At 31.9% G+C, this 25011-nt stretch overlaps 1 protein-coding gene across 1 annotated transcript in view; it reads left to right on the top strand.

Annotated features, from left to right (window-relative positions):
* Window positions 1-23392, top strand: part of LOC127711803 (zinc finger CCHC domain-containing protein 8-like) — a 30076-nt gene extending 6684 nt beyond the window's left edge. Inside the window, exons 3-15 of the mRNA XM_052217959.1 lie at window positions 965-1027; window positions 1647-1737; window positions 4568-4648; window positions 5757-5860; window positions 6964-7032; window positions 7757-7894; window positions 8276-8335; window positions 10838-10986; window positions 12870-12932; window positions 15857-15927; window positions 18136-18213; window positions 19363-19450; window positions 20556-23392. Coding sequence (XP_052073919.1) covers window positions 965-1027; window positions 1647-1737; window positions 4568-4648; window positions 5757-5860; window positions 6964-7032; window positions 7757-7894; window positions 8276-8335; window positions 10838-10986; window positions 12870-12932; window positions 15857-15927; window positions 18136-18213; window positions 19363-19450; window positions 20556-21406 — 1906 coding nt within the window. The 3' untranslated portion in view covers window positions 21407-23392. The remainder of the gene's footprint in view (window positions 1-964; window positions 1028-1646; window positions 1738-4567; window positions 4649-5756; window positions 5861-6963; window positions 7033-7756; window positions 7895-8275; window positions 8336-10837; window positions 10987-12869; window positions 12933-15856; window positions 15928-18135; window positions 18214-19362; window positions 19451-20555) is intronic.
* The last annotated feature ends 1619 nt before the right edge of the window (window positions 23393-25011 follow it).

The following is a 25011-nucleotide window of genomic DNA, read 5'->3' as shown; positions in this document are numbered from 1 at the left end:
ACAAGTAAGATTGATCCTGACTTGTTCAAGTGATCCATATTGTTAGTTGTACAAGTGTCACTGTATACACAAGTAAGATTGATCCTGACTTGTTCAAGTGATCCATATTGTTAGTTGTACAAGTGTCACTGTATACACAAGTAAGATTGATCCTGACTTGTTCAAGTGATCCATATTGTTAGTTGTACAAGTATCACTTTATACACAAGTAAGATTGATCCTGACTTGTTCAAGTGATCCATATTGTTAGTTGTACAAGTATCACTGTATACACAAGTAAGATTGATCCTGACTTGTTCAAGTGGATCCCCTCCTGTTGGTTTTTATGCTTTGTATCGTTTCATATTTTTTGGCTTTCCAATCTTTCTGTCTCTTGGGTATTCCAGAAACAGAATAGACAATGACCAAAAATGACATTATGTCACATAAGACAAACATGGTCCAGATTGAACATGCTGAAGATAGGCAGATACTTGTTATTAAGACAATGACGAAAACAGACATATGACAATCTTGGTTGGAAAATATAATAGAAACTTGTATTGATAAAATAAACTTGAGTAAAAATGGAGGTAAACTCAGGTAAAACAAACTTGAGTAAAAATGGAGGTAATCTCAGGTAAAATAAACGGTTAAAAATGGAGATAAACCCAGGTAAAATAAACTTGAGTAAAAATGGAGGTAATCTCAGGTAAAATAAACGAGTAAAAATGGAGGTAATCTCAGGTAAAATGAACGAGTAATAATGGAGGTAAACTCAGGTAAAATAAACTTGAGTAAAAATTGAGGTAAACTCAGGTAAAATAAACTTGAGTAAAAATGGAGGTAAACTCAGGTACTTAATGGCACCCACTGTCTTAGTCATTCTAAATTACATTGGGTCATATTGATTCTGTTTTCATTAATTGCAGAATATGATCACCATCACCTGTCTATAATAATGTTGTGACTTTTATATTTTAAGGAAAGTTCAAGACACTGATAGCCCTGCTTGTCAAATCCTCTTTCATAATAATAAATTTTCAAGGTAAGTTGAATTGATTCGAAAAACAAAAACAGTAGATTCCTATTTTGTCTCCCGTGCAATGAAGGACGCAAAGGGGAGAAATAGCAATCATACAGTCCATTGTTTGGGTTGATCTGTATTGTCGACAATTAGGTTCAGTCTGTGGTTAAACTTTCTTTTAACATACTCTTAATGGAGTTCTAAAAAATTCTTCCGTGTCAAGAAACAGCATCTAGAGCAAAATTTTGAACAATTTTTTTGATTTTCCCATATTAACTTGATAAATGGACTTAGTTTGTTTATTGTTTTTCTTTGCACTAAGATTTAAGAGACAGCCTTGGGTTAAATACATTAATAACTTTAGCGTCAGTTGCAGACAAGAAACCCTTTACCATCTAAAAAATACTGCGTTTTAAGAATCCCATTAATTTAAATAACTGGTACGTAAAGTAGTTAATTTGATTCTATCTATAACAAATGACATTTCTGGTTCTGTAGTATAAGTAAAAGTTGAAACACATTCAAGTTTTGCTCTGGTTCTGTAGTATAAGTAAAAGGTTGAAACACATTCAAGTTTTGCTCTGGTTCTGTAGTATAAGTAAAAGGTTGAAACACATTCAAGTTTTGCTTTCTTTTCCAGGAAATACAGGACAAATATAGAGAATTTTATCACTGGCTTGTTGTATAAAGAAATGTTTGACAGATCTGACCTTCCAGAACTTGACCTTGAGGTATACTATCAAGAGAAATAAAAGAGGGGTGTATTTCAATTAGAGCCAGCTAATAATATAAAAATAGAGAAGACCTGAAAATGGCATCACAACGTCTTTTTCTATACCAATTGTCAATTTGTGAAACACCCTGAGTGTAGAAATGTTAGACCACTGTAAACTAACTTATTTATGTGGAAACCTTATTTCACGTTAAGATCTTACCATTTGACTGCACTGTGATTCATTTTTTTGTGATTATAACCGAAAAAAAGTTCTACTGTATGTAACAGGGTATAATGTTCTTGACCTGTCTGTCAGTCCTGTTCTGGTCATCGCAACTCTGAAACCACACAACAGAATTTCATGAAACTTTGTACATATGGATATACTATGTAAATGTGCATTTTCTCGTTTGAATTGTTTTACATTTGTCATTTCTGGGCCTTTCATAGCTGACTATGCAATAGGGTTTTGTTCATTGTTGAAGGCCGTACAGAATTAACTATAGTTGTTAATTTTTATGTCACTTGGTCTCTTGTGGAGAGTTGTTTTATTGGCAATCATACCACATCTTCTTATTTTTATATCGACAGGAAATAATGATTCAATTGTTTTTCTAGGAGTTATGCCCCTTTGAACTTAGAATTGTGGCCTAAATAAACTACTGCAACAGTTTGTCACTGCAACTCTTCTGAATCCACACACCAGAATTTCATGAAATTTTGTAGATAATCAAGACATACTATGTAGATGTGCATATCTTCAGGAAATTAAGATTCAATTTTTTTTCTATGTGTTATGCCACTTTGAACTTAGGAATCGGTTGAGATTTTGTTTGCCCAGTGACAATGTGGGGCCATGGAGTATGTGAGCATGCTCACAAAGTTTCTTTAACTGTCTTGATGTATTTATATTTATAAGGGAGACCCAAAATTTACATATTTGCAACTGTTTATATTTGTATTATTTTTATACGACCGCAAAAAATTTTAACAGTCGTATATTGGTATGACATTGGCGTCGTCGTCGTCCGGAGACACATTGGTTTTCGCACTCTAACTTTTGTTTAAGTGAATGGATCTCTATGAAATTTTACCATAAGGTTCAATACCACAAAAGGAAGGTGGGGATTGATTTTGGGGGTTATGGTACCAACAGTTAAGGAATTAGGGGCCAAAAAGGGGCCAAAAATAAGCATTTTTGTAACTTTCAGACATAACTTGTGTGTTAGTGTATGGATCTCTCTGACATTGTACCACAAGGTTCCTTATCACAAAGGGAATGCTTGGATTGATTTTGGGGGTAATTGCCTCAAAATTTTAGGAATTAGGGGCCAAAAAAGGGGCAAAAAACAAGCATTTTTCTAGTTTCAGGACAATAACCTGTCTGTAAGTGTATGGATCTTTCTCAAATTGTACTTCAAGGTTCCATATCACAAAGGGAAAGCTGGAATTGAGTTTAAGGGGTAATTGCCCCAAAAAACGTTTAGGAATAAGGGGCCAAAAATAAGCATTTTTCTAGTTTCATGACTATAACTTGTGTTCAAGTGTATGGATCTCTCTGAAATTGTACTGCAAGGTACCATACCACAAAGGGAAGGCTGGGATTGATCATGGGGGTAATTGCCTCAAAATTTTAGGAATTAGGGGCCAAAAACAAGCATTTTTCTAGTTTCAGGACAATAACTTGTGTGTAAGTGTATGGATCTTTATGAAATTGTACTACAAGGTTCCATATCACAAAGGGAAAGCTGGGTTTGAGCTTGGGGGTAATTGCCCTAAACGTTAGGAATAAGGGGCCAAAAATAAGCATTTTTCTAGTTTCATGACTATAACTTGTGTTCAAGTGTATGGATCTCTCTGAAATTGTACTGCAAGGTACCATACCACAAAGGGAAGGCTGGGATTGATTATGGGGGTAATTGCCTCAAAATTTTAGGAATTTGGGGCCAAAAAGGGGCCAAAAAGGGGCCAAAAAACGCATTTTTCTAGTTTCCAGACAATAACTTGTGTTCAAGTGTATGGATCTCTCTGAAATTGTTCTGCAAGATACCATACCACAAAGGGAAGGCTGGGATTGAGTTTGGGGTTTGGGGGTGATGAATCATAAGGGGGTTCAAAAAATTTGGGGGGGGGGATTTTTTTTCCCCTTTTTTCCTTTTTTTTTTTTAATTTTCCATTTTAAATTGGTTATTTCTGATTTATATATAAAAGCAAATAATAATGATATGGTTTCAATAGGTAAATTACAAATTTTTTTAGTTCTTAGACCACATTCATTCTGTCAGAAACCTATGCTGTGTCAAATATTTAATCACAATCCAAATTCAGTGCTGTATCAAGCTTGAATGTTGTGTCCATACTTGCCCCAACTGTTCAGGGTTCGACCTCTGCGGTCGTATCAAGCTGCACCCAGCGGAGCATTTTATTCTCCTTGTGAAAATAAATTGCTTGTGAAAATGAGTTGTTTTACAGTATATTAAGCAAAGACAACAACAGATCAATCATCGATATCTCTACTTCTTGGATCTTTTACTTGTAACTGATACAGACTGACATAGTCAATCGTGGATCTATATGACAAATGTCATGATACTTTGAATTTTTTTTATAGCACCTGAAAATGGAGTATGTGGATCTTGTACCATTTAAACATGTTTATTGTGTATACATATGTATAACATATACATTTGGTTCATGTATACATGAATTGTGTATATTATGTGTATCATGTATGCGTGTGTATTGTTATATATATATGTGTCATGTAAACTTGTGTATTGTGAATACATGTGTAATGCCATTCTGTTATTTGTATGTTTTATACAACTGTTTATTTTATTTTGCAGCCTTCAACCTTGACCTGTGTAGATATCAATGAAAAACTAACAGCTCCTCAAAGAAATAAGTCCATGTGGTCATCACATGCCGTAAGTAACAGCCTTTTTAAAAGGTGAAAAAACAATAAACAAAACCCATACCAATAAGCATGCTATAAAAGGCCAACCCTAACTAAATGTAAAACAATTCATACTAGAAAACTAACGGCCTGATTTAGGGCTATTCCATTAAAATGTATGTGGGAGGGTAGGAAGGGACTTTCAAAATATCCCTACAACCAAGAACCATTTTTTAGATAATTTTGCATAATGGTAATAGACACATACTGAAATAGACCCATGACCCACATTCAATAATTAAACTTCCCTTCCTACCCTCCCACAGACATTTTAATGGAATAGCCCTTATGTACAAAATAAAAAAGTGAATGAAAAACAATTATACAACAACAAACGTCAACCCCTGAATTACAGGGTCCTGACTTGGGACTGTTGTTTGTTTAATATTAGTTACTTAAATCAGGCCATTAGTTGTCCTTTTTGAAAACTTTTGGTTTTCAATGCTCCATACCTGCCAACTTTTCAAAATCTCCATGGGGGATTTTAAGCGCAAGAGGACCTCATTCTCACTTGTCATAAGTGTTTTTAATCTACTACTATATTGTTTGAATGAGTATATCTGTGCTTAAATACCCTTTTAACTCATTTGAATGCCTGTTTTGAGGTGTTCAGTTCATATAATAAAGAATTTCAAAATTCAGGTGAACACCTCTCATGGGGGATATCCCCCATAAATCGGGATAGTTGGCAGGTCTGATGCTCATCAACTTTTGGCCTTCCATCTGTTTTGAGTTGAGCACCACTGTTGAGTCTAATGTAAATGTAAAGTCTGATGTATTTAATTATAAACCAGATACACATTCAACTTCCATTAATTGAATTGTTTCAATTTTTGCAATTAAGATAGATAACCATAGGATATGGGTATTGTACTAGAATATATATGGATAAGATACTTTTACTTAAAGATCCTGAAAACATCTTATATAAAACAGAAAGTCAAACAGTACTGTGCCAGATCTTTGGAACTAAAGGTGAACTCATGATCTTTATTCCGATCAGATTGCAATAATGATTTCACATATTTTAGCCACAATTCAAGCCATATTGTAATGGTTAATGTAATTTTTAATTTCAGATAATTGGTTGTTCCCATATCTATCAGTATTTCTTGATAGACACCCTAGGCTGGCCTCTTGTTAACTTCAATCCATCATTAACAGACAGCTGGGAAATACCAAAGTATCCTTCTTGTTATTCCTACATTGTATGTAGTTATTGGTAACTTCAAAGGTCAAGTATAAAATGTAGTTGTTTATATTAACAACGGAAGATAATAATCGCAGTTAAAATTGAAAGCAACAGTAAATCTACCTTTTACATAGGCCAAGCATAAAGAATACAAGTATCTCCTTGTTTTGCTCCTTCTCACTTTTTACTTTCAGGAGTTTTGAAAGTCTTTCATGATTTGAAAGTTTGATTGTTTTCCAGATAATATTTGAAACCATTTGACTATACATAGACAAAGAATGGTCTGATCAGTCCATTTGACCATACATAGACAAAGAATGGTCTGATCAGTCCATTTGACCATACATAGACAAAGAATGGTCTGATCAGTCCATTTGACTATACATAGACAAAGAATGGTCTGATTAGTCTATTTGAATATACATAGACAAAGAATGGTCTGATCAGTCTATTTGACTTTACATAGACAAAGAATGGTCTGATCAGTCCATTTGACCATACATAGACAAAGAATGGTCTGATCAGTCCATTTGACCATACATAGACAAAGAATGGTCTGATCAGTCCATTTGACTATACATAGACAAAGAATGGTCTGATCAGTCCATTTGACCATACATAGACAAAGAATGGTCTGATCAGTCCATTTGACCATACATAGACAAAGAATGGTCTGATCAGTCCATTTGACCATACATAGACAAAGAATGATCTGATCAGTCTTTTCTTTGCATTTCAGTTTTTTTCGGTTACTCACAAATAATTTCTAGCTAAATATTCAAATAACAAATTTAACATTAAGATAACCAGTTGAAACATAGATGAACAAATGATATTTTTTGTTTATTTTTATTTTGAATGCAGTACTGTAAATTCAGAAATTATTGCAATTTTGTCATTTTAGAATTAAATGCGATTTTAATTTTTGCGATTTTGAAAAAAAATCTATTTTATTCATATAAAAAATTTCAAAATGCGAGTTTGAATTATTGCGATTATAACCCTGTCGCATTTTTCGCAATAATAAAAACATTGCAATAGTTTCTGAATTTACAGTATTTCTGTATTATTAGTAAGTTTTCCTGAACCAGCAGATTTGAACAATGTTTCTTAGATCCAATACCATTTGATGAAGAAGAGTCTGTCAGAGCCAAACCTGGAAGGTAGGATCATAACTGTTTATATACAATAATTCTCTATAAAAATAAGATGTAGTATGATTGCCAATGCCTAAACAAACGATAACAAAAGATGTGGAACTAATAAGCACTGAATGGTCTTTCATCAATAAGCAAAATCCTTATCGTAAAGTATAAATGTATATAGCTATCAGTCTAAGACATAACAAAAAGTAAATAATAAAAACCATAAAATAAACAAAAAAATAAACAAAATAGACAATTTAGTCCAAAATATGAACAAGCTATTTCTATTTACATAATTGTCATTAGTTGCTGTATTACTGTAGATTTATTTAGGTGGGTACACATTTTTGTGAAGAAATAGAAAATTGAATTTTCATTGATATTTGAAGGTGGTTTTTGTCAAAGTCTGCATTAAAGCTTATTGAAAAATTTTGCTGTGTTGAAAATTTACATTTGTAGCTCACCTTTTCTATAAGATATACTAAAATAGGTATCACAATAAAATAACAAAGAATCCAGTAGTTAAAAAAATGTTTTATAAGTACAGGTGAGTGTTGATGTTAAATGACAACAATATTTTCAGCAAATATTCTGTTACTTTGAGAAAATAAAATAAGTTTAAACTAACAGTTTGTATTTGACAGTTGAATTTTTTGTTTCAGACCAAAATGCACCTGTTTTAATTATCATGATTATGGGGGTGGTCTTGACCGTAACAGTACAAGTATATTTTATTTTTCAGACCCAAAGCCACCTGCTTTAATTGTGGTGGTGATCATATGATCTCAGAATGCCCAGTTCCCAAAGATTTTCAAAGAATCAAGAAAAATAAATCAGAGTTTTTAGACAAGAGTGGTGGTCCAAGTCAGAAGCTAACAGGGTAAGTCAAAAATCAGGGTTCAGCATTTCATCTTTCTGTTAAATTTATTTATTATGATGTTGTCTGTTCTTAGACTTCTGTGAAATGGTTTATTTTTGTTGAAATTAAATTTTGCAACTTCTAGTGTCAAATCTGTTTGAAAGGTTTAATTTTTTGCACTTGGCTTGTCTTTCTTACATGTTAATATTTTTGAAGAGGATTGTGTCCATAACTACTTATTCAGAATGTCTGCTTAGCAAGCAGTTTATTTATGTGTTATAATGGGGTCTTCAATAGGAACAGGATTTGACTTGTGCATCCTACCTGTGTAGTAGTGAGGGATTAGTTGACATAAGTATTCTCAATTAAGATGTTACATATTTTCTTGATATTCATTTTTAGGTCCAGATATCACCGAGATGATGATCCAAGATTTGCTACATTCAAACCAGGACAAATTAGGTATTTATATAGTAGTACAAAGGATAATAGGGACCTTCAACAATTCTAATGCAATTACTTTGTATCAATGGTTCTGATTTGATGACAGAAACGTACAATTCTCCAGACATGGGGTAATTGAAATATGTAATTGTAATTGACTGTAATTAATTACAATTTCTCAAGTAATTAATGTGTAATTGAGCAGTATTGAATTACATAGCCATAATTGTCTGTAATTGACAATTACTTTTCAATTACAACTCAATTACATTTAAATTTGGGGTCAGAAAGGTTGAATCTTATGTTTTCTCAAAAAATGATTAAAAGCTTTGACCTTAGTAGATATAGTTAACTGACAAAGAAAAGCCTACACAATATACTCTCTGTAATTACACAACCATGGGAGCTTCTTTATTTTGTATTGAATGAACAAAAAATAAAAAAGAATAAAAAGATTGAAGAAACATGCCATAATTTGAGTTTAAAGGAAACCATTAGTAAGTCACCGTCTTGTACCTTAATTAGCTTGTTTCCTACATGTATATTCAGATAGATATTGTTAGACATTGATTTACATGTAACATCATCAACTTTAAAGGATTTAGTCAATCAACAAATATAACCTTTGGCTATTTGTGTTATTATAAACTATATAATGACTGTTTTTACAACAGTTATATTTGCTTGTTTAACAGGTGTTAATTTAGCCAATTAGAGAGAGATAATAAATTATACCTCTAGGTGCGTGATCTTTTTTAAATCAATTAATTGTGATTAAAATTAAAGTTTTTTTTTTAAATAGTCTGGCTTTCTAAATCATTTTTTTAGGAAAATAATTTTGATAAGCCGTGATCAAAATGAAATATCATTTCAAAAATATTAAAATAAGGGGCTCTCTTTTTGTATCATTTTCAATGAAATACATACAAATATAAAATTTTAATAGTTAATTACAACAAAATTTAATATTTTCAAAAATATTGAATAAGGCTTTTTATCATTTTGAGCATTAAATTAAACCAGACCTCTAGTCCTAACGATTCCTGATCGGCAAAGTATTATGTGCACTTCAGATTTAAGTATGTTTTTTCCCGTTACACACCAGATATCTAACTTTAACTCTTCTTTGATACTTGCTGAATTTGAAAATAGTTGCTGTAGATCTCATTTGTTATTACTATAAAGCATTATGTATGATACCTATGTGCATATCATAGAATAAATGCATGTTTTCAGTATTTTATCTAAATTTTCCTTTCAAAATTAATTGAAGTAATTAATTACATTTGCCAAGTAATTGGAAAGTAATTAATTACATTGGTAAAAAAAGTCAAATGTAATATGTAATTTACTTGAAGATTTTGTAATTGTAATTGAATGTAATTAATTACTTTCAAAAGTAATTGACCCCATGTCTGCAATTCTCTATCCCCCCTGTCTGTACCTAAGGAAGCTTACATTTTGAATTTCAGAATGTAATGGCATGTAATTTCTCCATTAATAAGCAAATAGACTCATATTTTGAAACTAGAAATCGTCTTTTTATCAAATATTACATTCTGAGGCAGCAAATATGCCACAAAATGCCGGGGTTTTATGTTTGATGTTGGAAGAATACCTGTGATGTGATCTAGTTTAGGAAAAAAGATAACATAATTTTTAGGAATTTTCGATTATTGAAAATTTTAGGCTGTTGTAATGATTAAAATTGAATTATGTATTTATTTTGCATTAGATAACTGTATTAAATTATATTTGAAGCTTTGCGGAAGTCCATCGGTAGATTTACTGTTGAAAAATACCTATTTATCTAGGTAAACATAATTTGTGAAAAGAAAACTACAGATGGACTTTTGAAAGCTGCAAATACAAAACAGTTATCTCTTAAATATTGGACAGTACAGAAGACAAACAACAAACATCCACACCCCCTATAAAAATTACTCAAACAACACAGGGTCCAGATACTGTTGATTGATGATTAGTCATGGATTTCATTGGTACAGGAAAACCACAAATTTAATTGCTCAACAAATTACAACTGTTCTATAGGAATATGTGCTGACAAAAGCAAAACCATCAAATCAAATCATGCATATACAAGTTTTCGTCAATCCATGGAAATGGTACCCATGAAAATAATAAATGCACAGTAGCCTGATGCAATAATTGCTACATTAAGACCATTTTCCTCAAGTAAACTAGAGTTATAATCAATATGTACTGTGAATTTGCATCAAACAACTGATATAAATTTCATATAATAGTTTTAACATAGATTGAAAAATAGGCATTTTGCAAATTGACCTATAGTTGTTGATTTCTATGTCATTTGATCTCTGGTGGAGAGTTCCCTAATTTGCAATCATACCACATCTTCTTATTTTTATATGAACACTGATGTTTAAATTGCATACAAATTCAATAACAGAAATGTCTTAAATAGATTGCTAGTATTTATTCTGAATAAAAGCTGCTGTTCCTACACATGTTTATATATATATATATGTTATTTTACAGTGACAAACTGAGAGAGGCTTTAGGTCTATCCCCTCAACAGATACCTCAGTATGTATATAGAATGAGGATGCTGGGTTACCCCCCAGGGTGGTTAGAGGAGGCAAAGAAACAAGGCTCTGGTCTCATGTTATTTGATAAACATGGGAAAGGTAATTAAAGGACTCATATTTAATGTATAATGTAAATTCAGAAATTATTGCGATTTTTGAAGAATTAATTAAAAATGCAAGATTAATTACCTGCATGTAAATATATGCAGCAGATATCAGAATGCGAGTTCTTATACGTCCGTTTACGGGACGTATTATGGTATACCGTTGAATGTCTAACCGTCCGTCTGTCCGTCCATTCGTCGTCAACATGTTGAACATTAATTCAAAAACGCTTTAACCAATATGCATGAAACTTTGGTGAATTGTTATATCTATTGACATGAGCTCCCTTTCGTTTTTTAAAAATTTCGGATTTACCATTTCCGAGTTTTGGGGTTTTATTCATTAAAAAAGGGGGGATTTTCCAGTTTTCGGACAATAACTCAAAAACAATTTCACCAATTTGAATGAAACTTTTGTGAATTGTTTATATTTATTGACATGAGCTCCCTTTCGTTTTTTTTATAAATTTCGGATTTACAGTTTCCCAGTTTTGGGGTTTTATTCATTAAAAAAGGTGGGATTTTCCAGTTTTCGGACAATAACTCAAAAATAGTTTCACCAATTTGCAAGAAACTTTGTTGAATTGTTTATTTCTATCGACATGAGCTCCCTTTTGATTTTTATAAATTTTAGACTATACGTTTCCGATTTATGGGGTTTTATTCATTACAAAAAGTGGGATTTTCCAGTTTTCGGACAATTATGAAAAAATGCTTTCAGCATTTTCAGCATTTTTAATGAAACTTTGGTAAATTGTTTATATCTATTTTTGTAAGCTCCCTTTTGATTTTTATAAATTTTCGATTTTATGTTTCCGAGTTATAAGATTTTATTTGTTTATAGTCTGACAACAGATTTACTAAGTATTGCGCAACAGCACAGTGTATTGCACAACAGCAAGAAATCTTAAATTGAATATAAATTCAATTCATATAACCAATTTCAAGTTCTTTGACTACATTTATTCAGAAACCTATAATATGTCAAATATTTAATTACAATCCAAATTCAGACCTGTATCAAGCTTGAATATTGTGTCCATTTTTGCCCCAACTTTTCAGGGTTGGACCTCTGCAGGCGTATCCAGCTGCGCTCAGCAAAGCAGTTTATTATTATTGCAATACTCAACCTATCCCAATATTGTATAAATAAAATCCTCGCATAAATTTCTGAAATTCTTTTAATATACTAACACTAAGTTAGACATAGGGCACACATATTTAATTTATAGTTCCTAAACTTACAAACAAAATTTGTTGACTGCATATTTTGCATGTGTACTACAGGCAAATACCCCTTACCCAATTATTGTGTGTACTTTTGAAAATTCAAATAAATGCAGCTTATCTCTACAATTTAATGGGCAAATTAACAACATTGAAGTTGATCTCTGATGGTTCTCTGCCAAGAATACAATATTTAGGAGTAAGAGTAAAAACTGCTCGTCTTCAAGACAAATAATGTGTGCTGGTAGGATGATATGTCCTCCTTCAGACTCTTGCCCTTTGAGATATCATGATTAAAAATCTGACTGAACCTGTTAGTCTAGTAGAAAGAAGGGTATATTCTTATCTAAATTTGAATAATTGATCTTCCTGAATATGCCTGTTATACTGCCATCGGACAACAGTCATCAATCAGTCATTCATGTAATTATATTTCGTGAACTTGAAATGTGAAAAACTGATCATACAAATGTTTGTTGGTAAGACATTTTCCTCCATGTTCAATTTTAACAACTTCTCAATCAATTTTATTGGTTTAGATAAACATAAAAGCTAAAATCTGGACAGCCAATCACATTCAACATTGTAAGTTTTTGTGTAGTTTGTTCAAGTATGAATGGTTACATGACATATATAACTTATTCATTGTAGAAGTGGACATAACAGGACAAAGTATGGAAGATGGAGAAGTCAACGAAGAAAGAGTTCAAGAACGTAAGGTCTATTTTAATTAAATGAATGTGTGGACGGTAGGGAGGAAGATTTATTTTTGGACATGGCTTGTGGGTCATTTATGTCCATTTGATGTATATAAAACTGTGTATTGAAGGTGTGTTTGTTGTGGGGAGATTTTTGGTTGTCCTTATCTAACTGCCCTCAGCCATTTTCATGGACTGAATTTACATCTCAAATTATTTCAGAGTTATTTCCCATTGATCAGTAATAATTTGTCTTGTTTCTTATTTTCTGGTTGATTTGATTTGATATATTGAACATTTTAATATAATTGTTACATGTTGTGTGCTTGCATATTTACTTATTAAGTTTAGTTTACCTCTGATAATATCAACATATAATAACGATTCCCGATGTATTTAAATTTTTATATGAAAAATGGGTATGGTATTGGAAACATTTCATTAAAAATGCAATAAATATTTTTAAGAATTATCATTATATAAAAAATGTTTTTTATTTCACATAAACTAAAGAAAGATATTGAAATCAAGTTTTACACACATTTAAACCTTTATTAAATCTATATGGTAAAAAAAATTCTGATGGACAAACTTCTGATGTGACTGTCCATGACCACATTAAAAACCTATCTTCTGTCATATATTAATGAATGATAAACAAAGCCAAGGATGTTGTTGCTGTTACATCTTCAGATTTAGGGTTGTTCCATAAAAACTTACATGGGACACAGGGATGGCACTTTGATATCTCCACCATGGATGGGTGTCATGTACATTAAAATGTCAATGAAATTCTAAATTTGCTTCTGTATGTAGTTACCACATTTTAAAAGTGCCTTCCCTTGGTACCATGTATGTTTATATAGAACAGATAATAAATGATTAGTTTTTGTCTCGCCTTGACAGAGTCAAAAAGCGAGATATAGGTATGCTGTTTCAGGCATCGGCGGCGGCGCGGCGGCGGCGGAAGCGTCAACAATGTATTAGTTTGTGATTAGGTTTATTTTATGGTGAACCACAAGTGTTAGGTCAATGATATTTGGTATGCAGCTGTATAAGCATTGGCACATATTATTTCCATGGAAATTATTTGGCCCTGCCCCCTCAGTCATGGTCTATTGACTTTGAAACTTTTGCTAAGTTTACAAGTATTAGTTTGTGATTAGGTCAGTTCAAGGGGAACCATTAGTGGTAGGCCAATGTTAATTGGTATCGAGTTGTATAAGCATTGGCACATCTCATTTCCATGGAGAATATTTGGCCCCGCCCCCTCAGTCATGGTATATTGACTTTGAAACTTTTGCTTAGTTTACATGTATTAGTTTGTGATTAGATCAGTTTAAGATGAACCGCTAATGTTGAGTCAATGATATTTGGTATGCAAATTTATTGGCATTTGCAAGTCCTGTTTCAATGGAGATTATATAGCCCAATCCCCTCAGCATGGTTCATTGACTTTGAAACTTTTACATAGTTTACAAGTTAATGTTTGTGTTTAGGTTTGTTTAAAGGGAACGACTTATGCTAATTCAATGGTATTTGGTATGCAGTTGTATTAGCACTGGCATATCTCATTTCTATGGAGATTGTTTAGCCATGTACCTTCAGTCATGGTTCATTGACTTTGAATATTTGCATAACTTAAATGTTAAAAGTATCGCTATGTTAATTTCAATATTTGCATATCAAAATTACAAAAAGGCGAGACATATCTCTGTGTTAACAGTTTATTATTAAAGGAGTAGGGGTAATAGGTCAATATCTTTTTTACCCCAAATTTTGTTCTTATTTTAGAGTTACCATACATGATCAAAAGTTTGCCGTAACATGACTATGGTAATAGAAGTTCTGGAAATAAAAACAAATAGCACCTGTAATGAGTTACAAAAGCAGCAAACCATTATGTATATTTTGTAAATAAATTTTATTTTTTTAGCATTTTTAGGATTGAAAAATGTATGGGCACACCAAAATAACAACCATATATTAAAATGAAGTTTTATAAATAGCTATAAAAAAGCTGCTCTAAAGAACTTTATTTTGCTGTGGCCAATGTTTCCACTTAAAAAATATGGATGGAAAACTGCATACAACTAGCCTTTGTTTTCATTTTTGTGAAAATGTACATACATCTTAACTTTTAAAATCTTGTTTCCCTATTTTATGAGCAAATTTGAAGTAGTTCTCAAAAGCTCAAAAAAGGAGGCCATTTTTTGGCCCCTGGAATTACAACAAATTCTTATGATGTAAGTTATTTACTAAATTATCTGAGAAATTAAATTAAAGAACATATTTGTCATTGGAACCATTATATAATGGGATCCTTATGTGATTAAATATTTTGTGATAAAACAAGGCAGCATTAACAGTAGATTAAGATGAATTATTGAGAAATGTTATTCATTTCAGAATTGCTTTGTTTTTCAGTTTAAAAAAAAATGCATTTTTTTCAAGATTTATTTCCCCTTGATCACTGATCATTCCACTATAAACACTTGTTTTTGAAGAAAAAATACACTTTTTAAATTTTATATGTTTTTTTTGGTGGACATGTTTACTGTACAGTGGTCAAAATCTTCAAATTGATGCATCTGAAGTAACTGCCTTAGTCATGCATCAGTAATAATATTTTACAGAATTCTGATAATGTACTTCAAAAAGATTCATAGATATACTACCCACACCTTCAAACACCCACCTACTCCCCTCAGACTTTTACATATATAAATTCTTTTACCTTATCATTATCTGTTCAGTTTCTGTTTTATAAGTTAGCAAAAATATCAAAATGACATAGTGACAACATCAAAGTCCAAGAAGAAAAAAAAACAGTTTTAATCAAAGATTATGAAATGTTTTTTTATAACAGCCCAGTTAGATCAAACAGAATTAATAGACTACCCAGGTTTTACTGTGAATTAAATATGTTTTATATTACAGCCCAAATAGATCCTAACAGAATTATGGACTACCCAGGTTTTACTGTAGAGTTATCTGAAGGCTTGGTTGATGTAAGTGTTGTTTATTCAGCTTTCTGTGACTTTAGAGTTCCCAGGTTTTTAGATATCACAAAGCTATATATATTAACTAAACAAGGGAGTTAAGCAACATATTTGGGTTTAAGTTTCGATTATAGTATTGAAGGATAAATCTTGTCACACACTTTCATTATTGTTGCTCTTTTACTTTCTGTTTGCAGAAGACTTATAAAAAATTCTGAAATTAAAATGCAGTTACATTAAATATCCATCACAATTTTCTAAGCAACTTTAACAGTACTTAGCTCTATGATGTTTGGTAACAAGGTTCATTAGGATATACTGTATGACATGTTTGGTACCAAGGTTCATCAGGATATACTATATGACATGTTTGGTACCAAGGTTCATCAGGATATACTATATGACATGTTTGGTACCAAGGTTCATCAGGATATACTATATGACATGTTTGGTACCAAGGTTCATCAGGATATACTATATGACATGTTTGGTACCAAGGTTCATCAGGATATACTATATGACATGTTTGGTACCAAGGTTCATCAGGATATACTGTATGACATGTTTGGTACCAAGGTTCATCAGGATATACTATATGACATGTTTGGTACCAAGGTTCATCAGGATATACTGTATGACATGTTTGGTACCAAGGTTCATCAGGATATACTATATGACATGTTTGGTACCAAGGTTCATCAGGATATACTATATGACATGTTTGGTACCAAGGTTCATCAGGATATACTGTATGACATGTTTGGTACCAAGGTTCATCAGGATATACTGTATGACATGTTTGGTACCAATGTTCATTAGGATATACTGTATGACATGTTTGCAGTTTCGTTTCTGATCTACTTTTAGTTTTCTGAATTTGTCTCTATCTTTTAAATATGTGTTACTTATTTCTCAGCAACTACAACTATGTTTTATGACATGTTTTAAGATGTGTTGCTTTTCTTCTTCCTGTTTACCAAACATCAGTTCCTGTTCAGTGTGATGGAACTTTTTTGATCAGTCATAAGTGGGGATATATATTTATAAGCAGAAGCTCAAACAATATTTTAATGCCCCTGCCGTAGCGGAGGGGGCATTAAGTTTTACCCTTGTCCGTCTGTACGTACGTCCGTAGGTTTCAAAATTGGTTTCCGTTCTCTAACTTGAGTTTGCCTCAACCAAATGTTATGAAACTTATACACAATGCTTATTACCACAAAACACAGATCAAGTTTGAATTTTGGTGGCGTCACTTTAACCGTTTTAGAGTTATGCCCCTTTAGAAATGGAAAAATTGCAAAATTTTTAGTTTCTGTTCACCAACTTAAGTTTGTCTCAACCAAATGTTATGAAACTTACACACAATGCTTATTACCACTAAATACAGATCAATTTTGAATTTTGGTAGAGCCACTCTAACCATTCTAGAGTGATGCCCCTTTATAAATGGAAAAATTGCAAAATTTGTAGTTTCCGTTCTCTAATTTAAGTTTGCCTCAACCAAATGTTATGAAACTTATACACAATGCTTATTATCACAAAATACAGATCAAGGGTGAATTTTGGTGGCGTCAATCAAACAGTTCTAGAGGAATGCCCCTTTATAGATAGAAAAATTGCAAAACTTTTAGTTTCCGTTCTCTTACTTAAGTTTGCCGCAACCAAATGTTATGAAACTTATAAACAATGCTTATTACCACAAAACACAGATCAAGTTTGAATTTTGGTAGCGTCACTCAAACCGCTCTAGAGTAATGCCCCTTTATAAATGGAAAAATTGCAAAATTTTTAGTTTCCGTTCTCTAACTTAAGTTTGCCTCAACCAAATGTTATGAGACTTACACACAATGCTTATTACCACAAAACTCAGATCAAGATCAAATTTGGGGAGCGTCACTTTTACCGTTCTGTAGTTATGTCCCTTTATAACTATATGATATGCAAGCAGGGGCATCATCTGTGTTCACATGTGGACACAATCCACATTTATTTCTTTCTTAGTTCGGTTGTTTCATAACTGAATATCTCCTTTTATTCATAATTATTAGAATATTTGTTTATCCTAACTCTCACACCATGCTCAAAGTACTTCGATTTAATAAATTTCATACTGTTTTGCATAGTTTGACTTTTATTATGTAGCAATAATCATTATCATTATATTTTTCTATGATAAACACAATCATATATTTACTTTGATATTTTTTCTTTATTTAGGAGCATGCAGAGTTAGGGTTCCCTCCATTACAGCCTCATCAACTTAAATCAGCTTTATTTCAAAGACAGGAAATGATGGTATTATTTATTTAATTATTGGAAAAAAACTCGCATTATGTTAGGAAACAACAGTAGTATGTTAAGTAGCTATAGGTCAATAATGACCTTTGATCCTATGTCATATAAATACAGTAATTATCATTTGAAGAAAAATGTTTAAAACCAACATGGAAATGCACTCAAAATGACCAGCTTGAACACACCATGTCATACCACCATAATAGCTCACACTGAAGATTGACTAAAAGGTTTGACTAATATTTGCCATTGTTTAGATTGAAGGGTGTGGACAATGTTTCCCAGGAGAAAATATACCTTTAAAACAAAAAAAAATGCCCAAAATTCGGTAAGCAGTATGATATTTTTGAAACAATTCACAATGTGTTAAACAAACAGTAGGCAGAAATATTTTTATTCAACTTTGCATAATTAAGATTATGAATGTATTGGCTCCGCTGTAAGATTGGGTAAGGCAAAGTTTTTAAAAAAAATATTGGGGATAAAATTTAGGTTTTCTTGGTTCAACTCCTGTATTTGCAAGAGACATACAAGCAGGTAGAAATGTGATGCTCTTTGAGTATTTCTATCCTGTTTCTATGAGGTTATATCCAAGACAATGTGTGGTTATTTCTTACATAAAAGTTAGAAGATGTGGTATGATTGCCAATGAGAAAGCTCTCCACAGAGACCAAATGGCATAGAAGTAAGCAACAATAGGTCTGACTACAGCCTTCAATAATGATCAAAACCCCTACCGCACAGCAAGCTATAAAAGGTCCAGAAATGACAAATGTTAAACAAACTGCAATGCAGTCAGGAGCCTGTAATTCAGTGGTTGTCTTGGTTACTGTCTGTCATATTCTTTTGCTTGTTGTTTTTATCTTAAATCAGACTGCAACATTGGTTTTCTATTTCAGATTATTTCACATTTTGTCATGTAGGGGCCTTTATTAGCTTACTATACGGTATGGGTTTTGCAGAGGCATGTACAGTGACCTGTTATTGCTAATTTCTTATGACTACATCTAAGTCATTTGATCTCTGGTTGATAGTTGTCTCATAGGCAATCATACCACACCTTAGTATTTTGATATTTCTGTGTTCCTGGCATCATCACTGGTACTGTAGTAAGATCATAATCTCTAGCCTTCTGTTTGATACTTACAGGATGAGATGAAAAAGAGAAAATTAGAACAGGACGAACAGGTTATAAAAAAGAAGATGAAAGTTGAAGAAGCTGAAATGGAAATAGAAGGTGAGAGTTATTCATTAAGTAAATGGATACTTAGAAAATTAGAATATATTTATTTTTGAAACTGTAGTCATGTTGCTGGGTATCTAGTTGGTACTCAGTGGGCTCCTTAGTGGAAATAATATTTTATGAATTTTACCAATTCTGGATACTTTTCTGTAGGAAAAGTTTATTTTGTTCAACAATTGAATTTGTTGTTTACTTATACCAAAGAAATTTACAAAAAAAATATGTAACCCACAAATGAAGATGAATATTCCAGTATGTCATTCCCAAAGCTTGGAAAACCTATAAATCTGAAACAAGCAGGATAGTTTAAATTTGGCAGTTTATAAATATGAATACAAGATGTTTGGAATGCTACAACGAGACAGAAATCAATAGAGATTCACCATTTACCTCAATGAGAGGAGGTACAATCCAATGAAGATGTGGGGTATATATGTTAATGAAGAAACAACTCCATGTAGTTTGCTGTGGTATCCAAGAATCTTGATCTGTTGTTGCAGGAATTTCCCTTTTATTAACTTTGTGATAAAAAATTTGTCCTATATTGTATGTGCTCGTACACCTCTTAACGCTGATTGAATATTTTGGGGATTCATGCTTCTTGGAAAGGAAATGAAATGCAAAATCCACATTGTTGAAATTTATGTCAAAGGCTTTACTTAGTAATATATTTGAACAAGTTTTGAAATAAGTCATGATCTCAATTTAGTTGTGGAGTTTTGCTCTTAGGAAGTGTAAATGATATTGAAAATCAACAATGTGAGCACTCTTGCACCTACATTTCTCATTGGAGAATTTATGTCAAAGGTTTATCCAGCAATATCTCAGAAAAATTGGATAATCCGTACTGATCAATTTCTTTGAAAGGAGTTATTGCCCTTTGGAATATAAGTGATATGTAAAATTCCAGTATATAGTTAAGGTTTTGGCTGATCTGTAGCAATCTTGTTCAACTTTTTTATATGTGAAATATTTTGTATATGCTTTGTTTACTGAATTAGTAGAAAAAGGTTAAAAACTTCTGTCAATGTTTTCTGGTTTGAGGTACACATTTCCCCTGATATTAATTCATTTACTATGATTTCTGTTTCCTTAACAGATGATGAGACTCATGCCGACAGAAATGGTGAATTTTTATCTCCGTACAGCAGCTCCCCTGTTGCAACAGAAGGAAGAAATAAAAAGCGTGTACCCCTACCTGGTAATCCTCCTTTACCATGTGACACACCTCCTGGGAAACCTCCTCTACCAATGGGAACACCTCCACCCACACCTGAGGAAATTTTACGTAGGAGAGGACGTACCCCATTATCAGGTCAACCTCCTTTACCTATCGCTACACCTCCAGGTAGGCCTCCATTGCCAGTAGGAACACCTCCCCCAACTCCAGACATGCCCAGTCCAATTCATCGCCAGCTGTCAGCACTTAGTGCTAAATCAGGAAGATCAACATCACCAACATTAGATGATTTAGAAAAACAATACCAGTTGATACAAGAAAAACTTTGTCAAGATGAGAATGTTGATGACATAGAATTACAGGTTGTCGACAGTATCGAAGAGGAGGAGGATGAGGAAGGAAGTCTTCAAGATTTATCAGGTGCCCAGTTAACACGTCAAGGATCAACTACATCTATACAGACATTTGGTGAATTAGGGACAGGAAGTCCATCTACTTCACTACCTGGTACCCCAGGGGTTAACCTGGATGACTCATTTACTAATCTCAACTCAGTGTGCTCAAAGAGTAATTCTATCTCAAAAGACTATGGTACTCCCATTTATATGAGAACAGTCAGTAAAGAAAAGCTGCCCACTGCTTCAAGTTTTGGGCAAGGTATAGAGGACCATATACCGTTTGAAAATTTGCCTGATTCGACAGGAAGTTATAGCAAAATGTCAAAATTGATAGACAAAATCAGGAGTAATATCAAACGGAAGAAAAGATGATGGATGCACAGTTATAGTGGTATCCAACTTGTCTCTACTCGTTTTACAAGAATTGTCAAATTCAGATAAACTTTTTATTTTGATAGATTAATATCCTTGCAAAAGCTGTATGCATAGATGAGTGAAAAATCTACAGTAAAAAGTGTCAAGTTAAGGATGTTCGCACTCTGTTTCAAAATAACAAGCTTTTTAAAAGACTGCTATAAATTGATAGTATATAATTAAAGAAACTAAAACAGCAGAAAAAATGAAGGGTCCGTGTGCTTGTTTTCAAGATATAAGCCATTGAAAATTTTGCGGGAAATAATTCCCTCTAGATTTTTCATACATTTAACATTGGCACCTTTTTTATTTCAAGAACTATGAAAAAATAACAATTATTTTACAAGATCTTGAAAAATGGCTTTTCAAACTATATGAAATAAAATGATGAAAAGAAAAGTAAAGGTTAGTGGGCAAAATTTTTATTGGCATTACATGGATAAAACCAGAGGATTCCGAATATCTAGCAAAAATTCCAAAACAAGAAGAGTGAACATCCTTAAGAAAAGTGCACATATCTTGGTTTTAGTTGATAGTTGTTTCATTTGTGGTCACACAGCATCTCACATTGATTTATAAAAGAAAGTTTATACTAATTTCTATACATTTGTCATTGCCTTTGTAGTTTTCATGCATTCAAACAGTTCTAATTAATAATTGTAATAAAAGAAAATAGACATTGCTTGAGAGAAAAACGTAAGAACAGATTTGAAGAACCTTCATTTTTGTGCAGACAGCTAGGTAAATTTAGAAGTATGTTTTTGATCTTTTCATAAAAACAGATAGGTGATGTTCCATTTAAGCATACATAGTACCCAGGAAAGGCACTTTCAAAATGGGGTAACCAGTATAGAGGCAAATTTAGAATTTCACTTACATTTTCACTTTACTTGACACAAACCACAGTCGAGGTGTCAAAGTGCATTTCCTGTGTACCATGTTTTCATGGAACAGCCCTAAATATATTTGACTGATTTTGCAATGGCTTCATTGTTTTCTTTCCTGAAAGAAGTTTAATTTTAAAATAGTTAAAACATAAAAAAGTAGAATGCAGTTCAGAACAAATTACAAGATCTGATTTGTGTGTGTGTAAATGGCAAAATAAAAAAAAAGCTTGGTAAAAGTGAGCTTTTTATTTTTAATTTTATTTTGTAAAATTACATCTTCATGATATTTCTTTTCATTCATGCTATAAATATCTAAATAACTTAAAATATAATTCTGTTCATAAAATGTCTATTAATGACCATCAACAATAACTTTGAAAGGGACTTGATCAAAATCTATATATTTGATATAAAACAAAATTTCCCAGTTAATATATTTTAAAGTCAGTTTAATTTAGAAATTAGATGATATAGATAAAAATTAGATTTGTAAATGAGACAGCAGCCAAACTACACAATACTGGACAACTATATATGTACAATGCATCATTGTTTAACATTCATAGCTCATTTTAAAATGATCGTATTGGTAAGTAAATGAATATTACACTGAAATTTTTATTGACATGAAATTTTCACATTTTTGTTTAATAATTGTCACAGCAAGAAGAGTGATAATTATTTTGTACTTTGATTTTATTACTATCAGACAATACTTATATTGCATGCTTTTTTCATTGACACTACTGGATAGATGGTACAACAATCATTTCATTCTACATATTTTATGATGTTATAGAAATGTTTCCTTAAACAATACGACACTATGGCACATTTGATGGCAGCTATATGTTGTACTGTAAACATAATGCATGAATTGTAAAGAACAATTTTCTATCTGTTTTTAGATAAAAATCTTTATTTTGTGATTTAACTGTTGGCGATAAATCCATCTTAAAAATACTGTAATCGAAGAAGCAATTGAATTCATTCTGTTTGTGTAGGAGACAGAAGTAAAAATCAAGAAAAAGGATGAAATAAAAGTATTTTTAACTGTTCCATGTGTTAGTTGCACTACAAAAGTCAAAAAGTCTGAAAAGACCAGTTTTTGTCTGAATTTGCATGAATTTTTACTCGACATTCTTAATTTGTCTGAATAATTTTTAAAAATTCTTGACATAGTATGAATTTGTCTAATAAGGTTCTTGATTTTTCTTGACAAGTGTCTTGACAGTATGAACATTGTCTTAAAATTTCTCGACACTTCCTGCATCATCTGATAAGAGTCTGGATTAGTCTCGACCAATTCTTGACTGTCTTAAATTTGTCTCGATCTGTCTTGACATATTCAAGATATTCTTAATAATGTCTGAATATGTCTCGACATATTCTTGACATTCTAAATAATGTCTGAATATGTCTCGACACATTCTTGACAGTCTTAAATATGTCTTGACACTATCTCAACATTATAAATTTCACCTGAAATGTGAACAGACTTATTCTGCACTGTTTATGACATTCTATTGCTGTTATATACTCCTTTTTTATTATGGCTAAACTAAACTTTGAAGAATCAAGGATTAATTTGGTATAGTAAGATACCCTTTTGGTGCAACTGAGTTGGAATACCCTGAATAATCCCCCATATAGTTTAATTTTGATTTATTTTTATTAAACATTTAAGTAATTGTTTTCCTTGGAATATAAGTCGAAGGTATTGACAAACAGCATTTAGATTTTTGCCGTTCGCAAAACTGCCAGTCAAATTTGCTTTACTAAAATAGGTGTCTTGTATCTCTTTTGGACCCCGTAATTCATCTTTTGGGTTTGTGTGGCTAAAAAAAGAGGGGGGGGGGCTTTCGTTTAGGTCAAAGAATTTGTTCCCATCTTGATTCAAAAACCTTATTCATTTTTAAGAACAACCCAAAAACATTTTTTATTCAAATTTGAGTGTTGAATTTTATAATTTTTATCAAAAATAAATATTTGTGATAACTCCTTCCTGAAAAGAATAAAATGTTTAGATCTATATTATGCATGTCTGTTTGAGAACCATTTCATAAGACCGATGATTTCTATAAAAATCATTGATGGGACCCATTATAAATACATTTTTTTTATTATTCCTGGAGTAGATAATAATTTTCTTTTAATCTTTGGGAATTATTCAATTTGTTTTTATGTTAAAATAATTAACTTCATAATTTTGATGAAGAAAATCCATTTCAATTCAATTTTTTTTCATCAAAATGATGATTTTCATTTTCATCTATCAACAAACTTTTTGAATTGTAGTGGCATGGTCGGTCAACTGATAAGTTGTATGGCTGATTACAGGTAAAGCAATAACTTCTATTTGACAGTTGCGTGTACTCTGGGTGTGGAATACCTTAATTTTATGGGGAACATCCTGTCCATGTGTAATACTTAATATATTCCAACAGATGACATTACACAAATTTTTCTTCTGTTAAATGAATGATTTGTATATCATCATAATTTTCTATTTATAAAAACCACATTTTGGTATAATAATTATTACCATATCAACATTGAATATTATGAATGTAGAATGAAATATGTCTGTAGTATGATTGGTTTGAATCATTTAATTTATAAGATTTAGGAATCAAAATTTGTAATTATTTAAAAACCCACATTGAAATTGTTTTA

Source organism: Mytilus californianus, unplaced genomic scaffold (assembly GCF_021869535.1).
Source record: "Mytilus californianus isolate M0D057914Y unplaced genomic scaffold, xbMytCali1.0.p SCAF_8, whole genome shotgun sequence".
In the NCBI taxonomy this organism is placed as follows: domain Eukaryota; kingdom Metazoa; phylum Mollusca; class Bivalvia; order Mytilida; family Mytilidae; genus Mytilus; species Mytilus californianus.
Note: the sequence above shows the minus strand (reverse complement) of the source record. Positions and strands in the feature narration are given on the sequence as shown.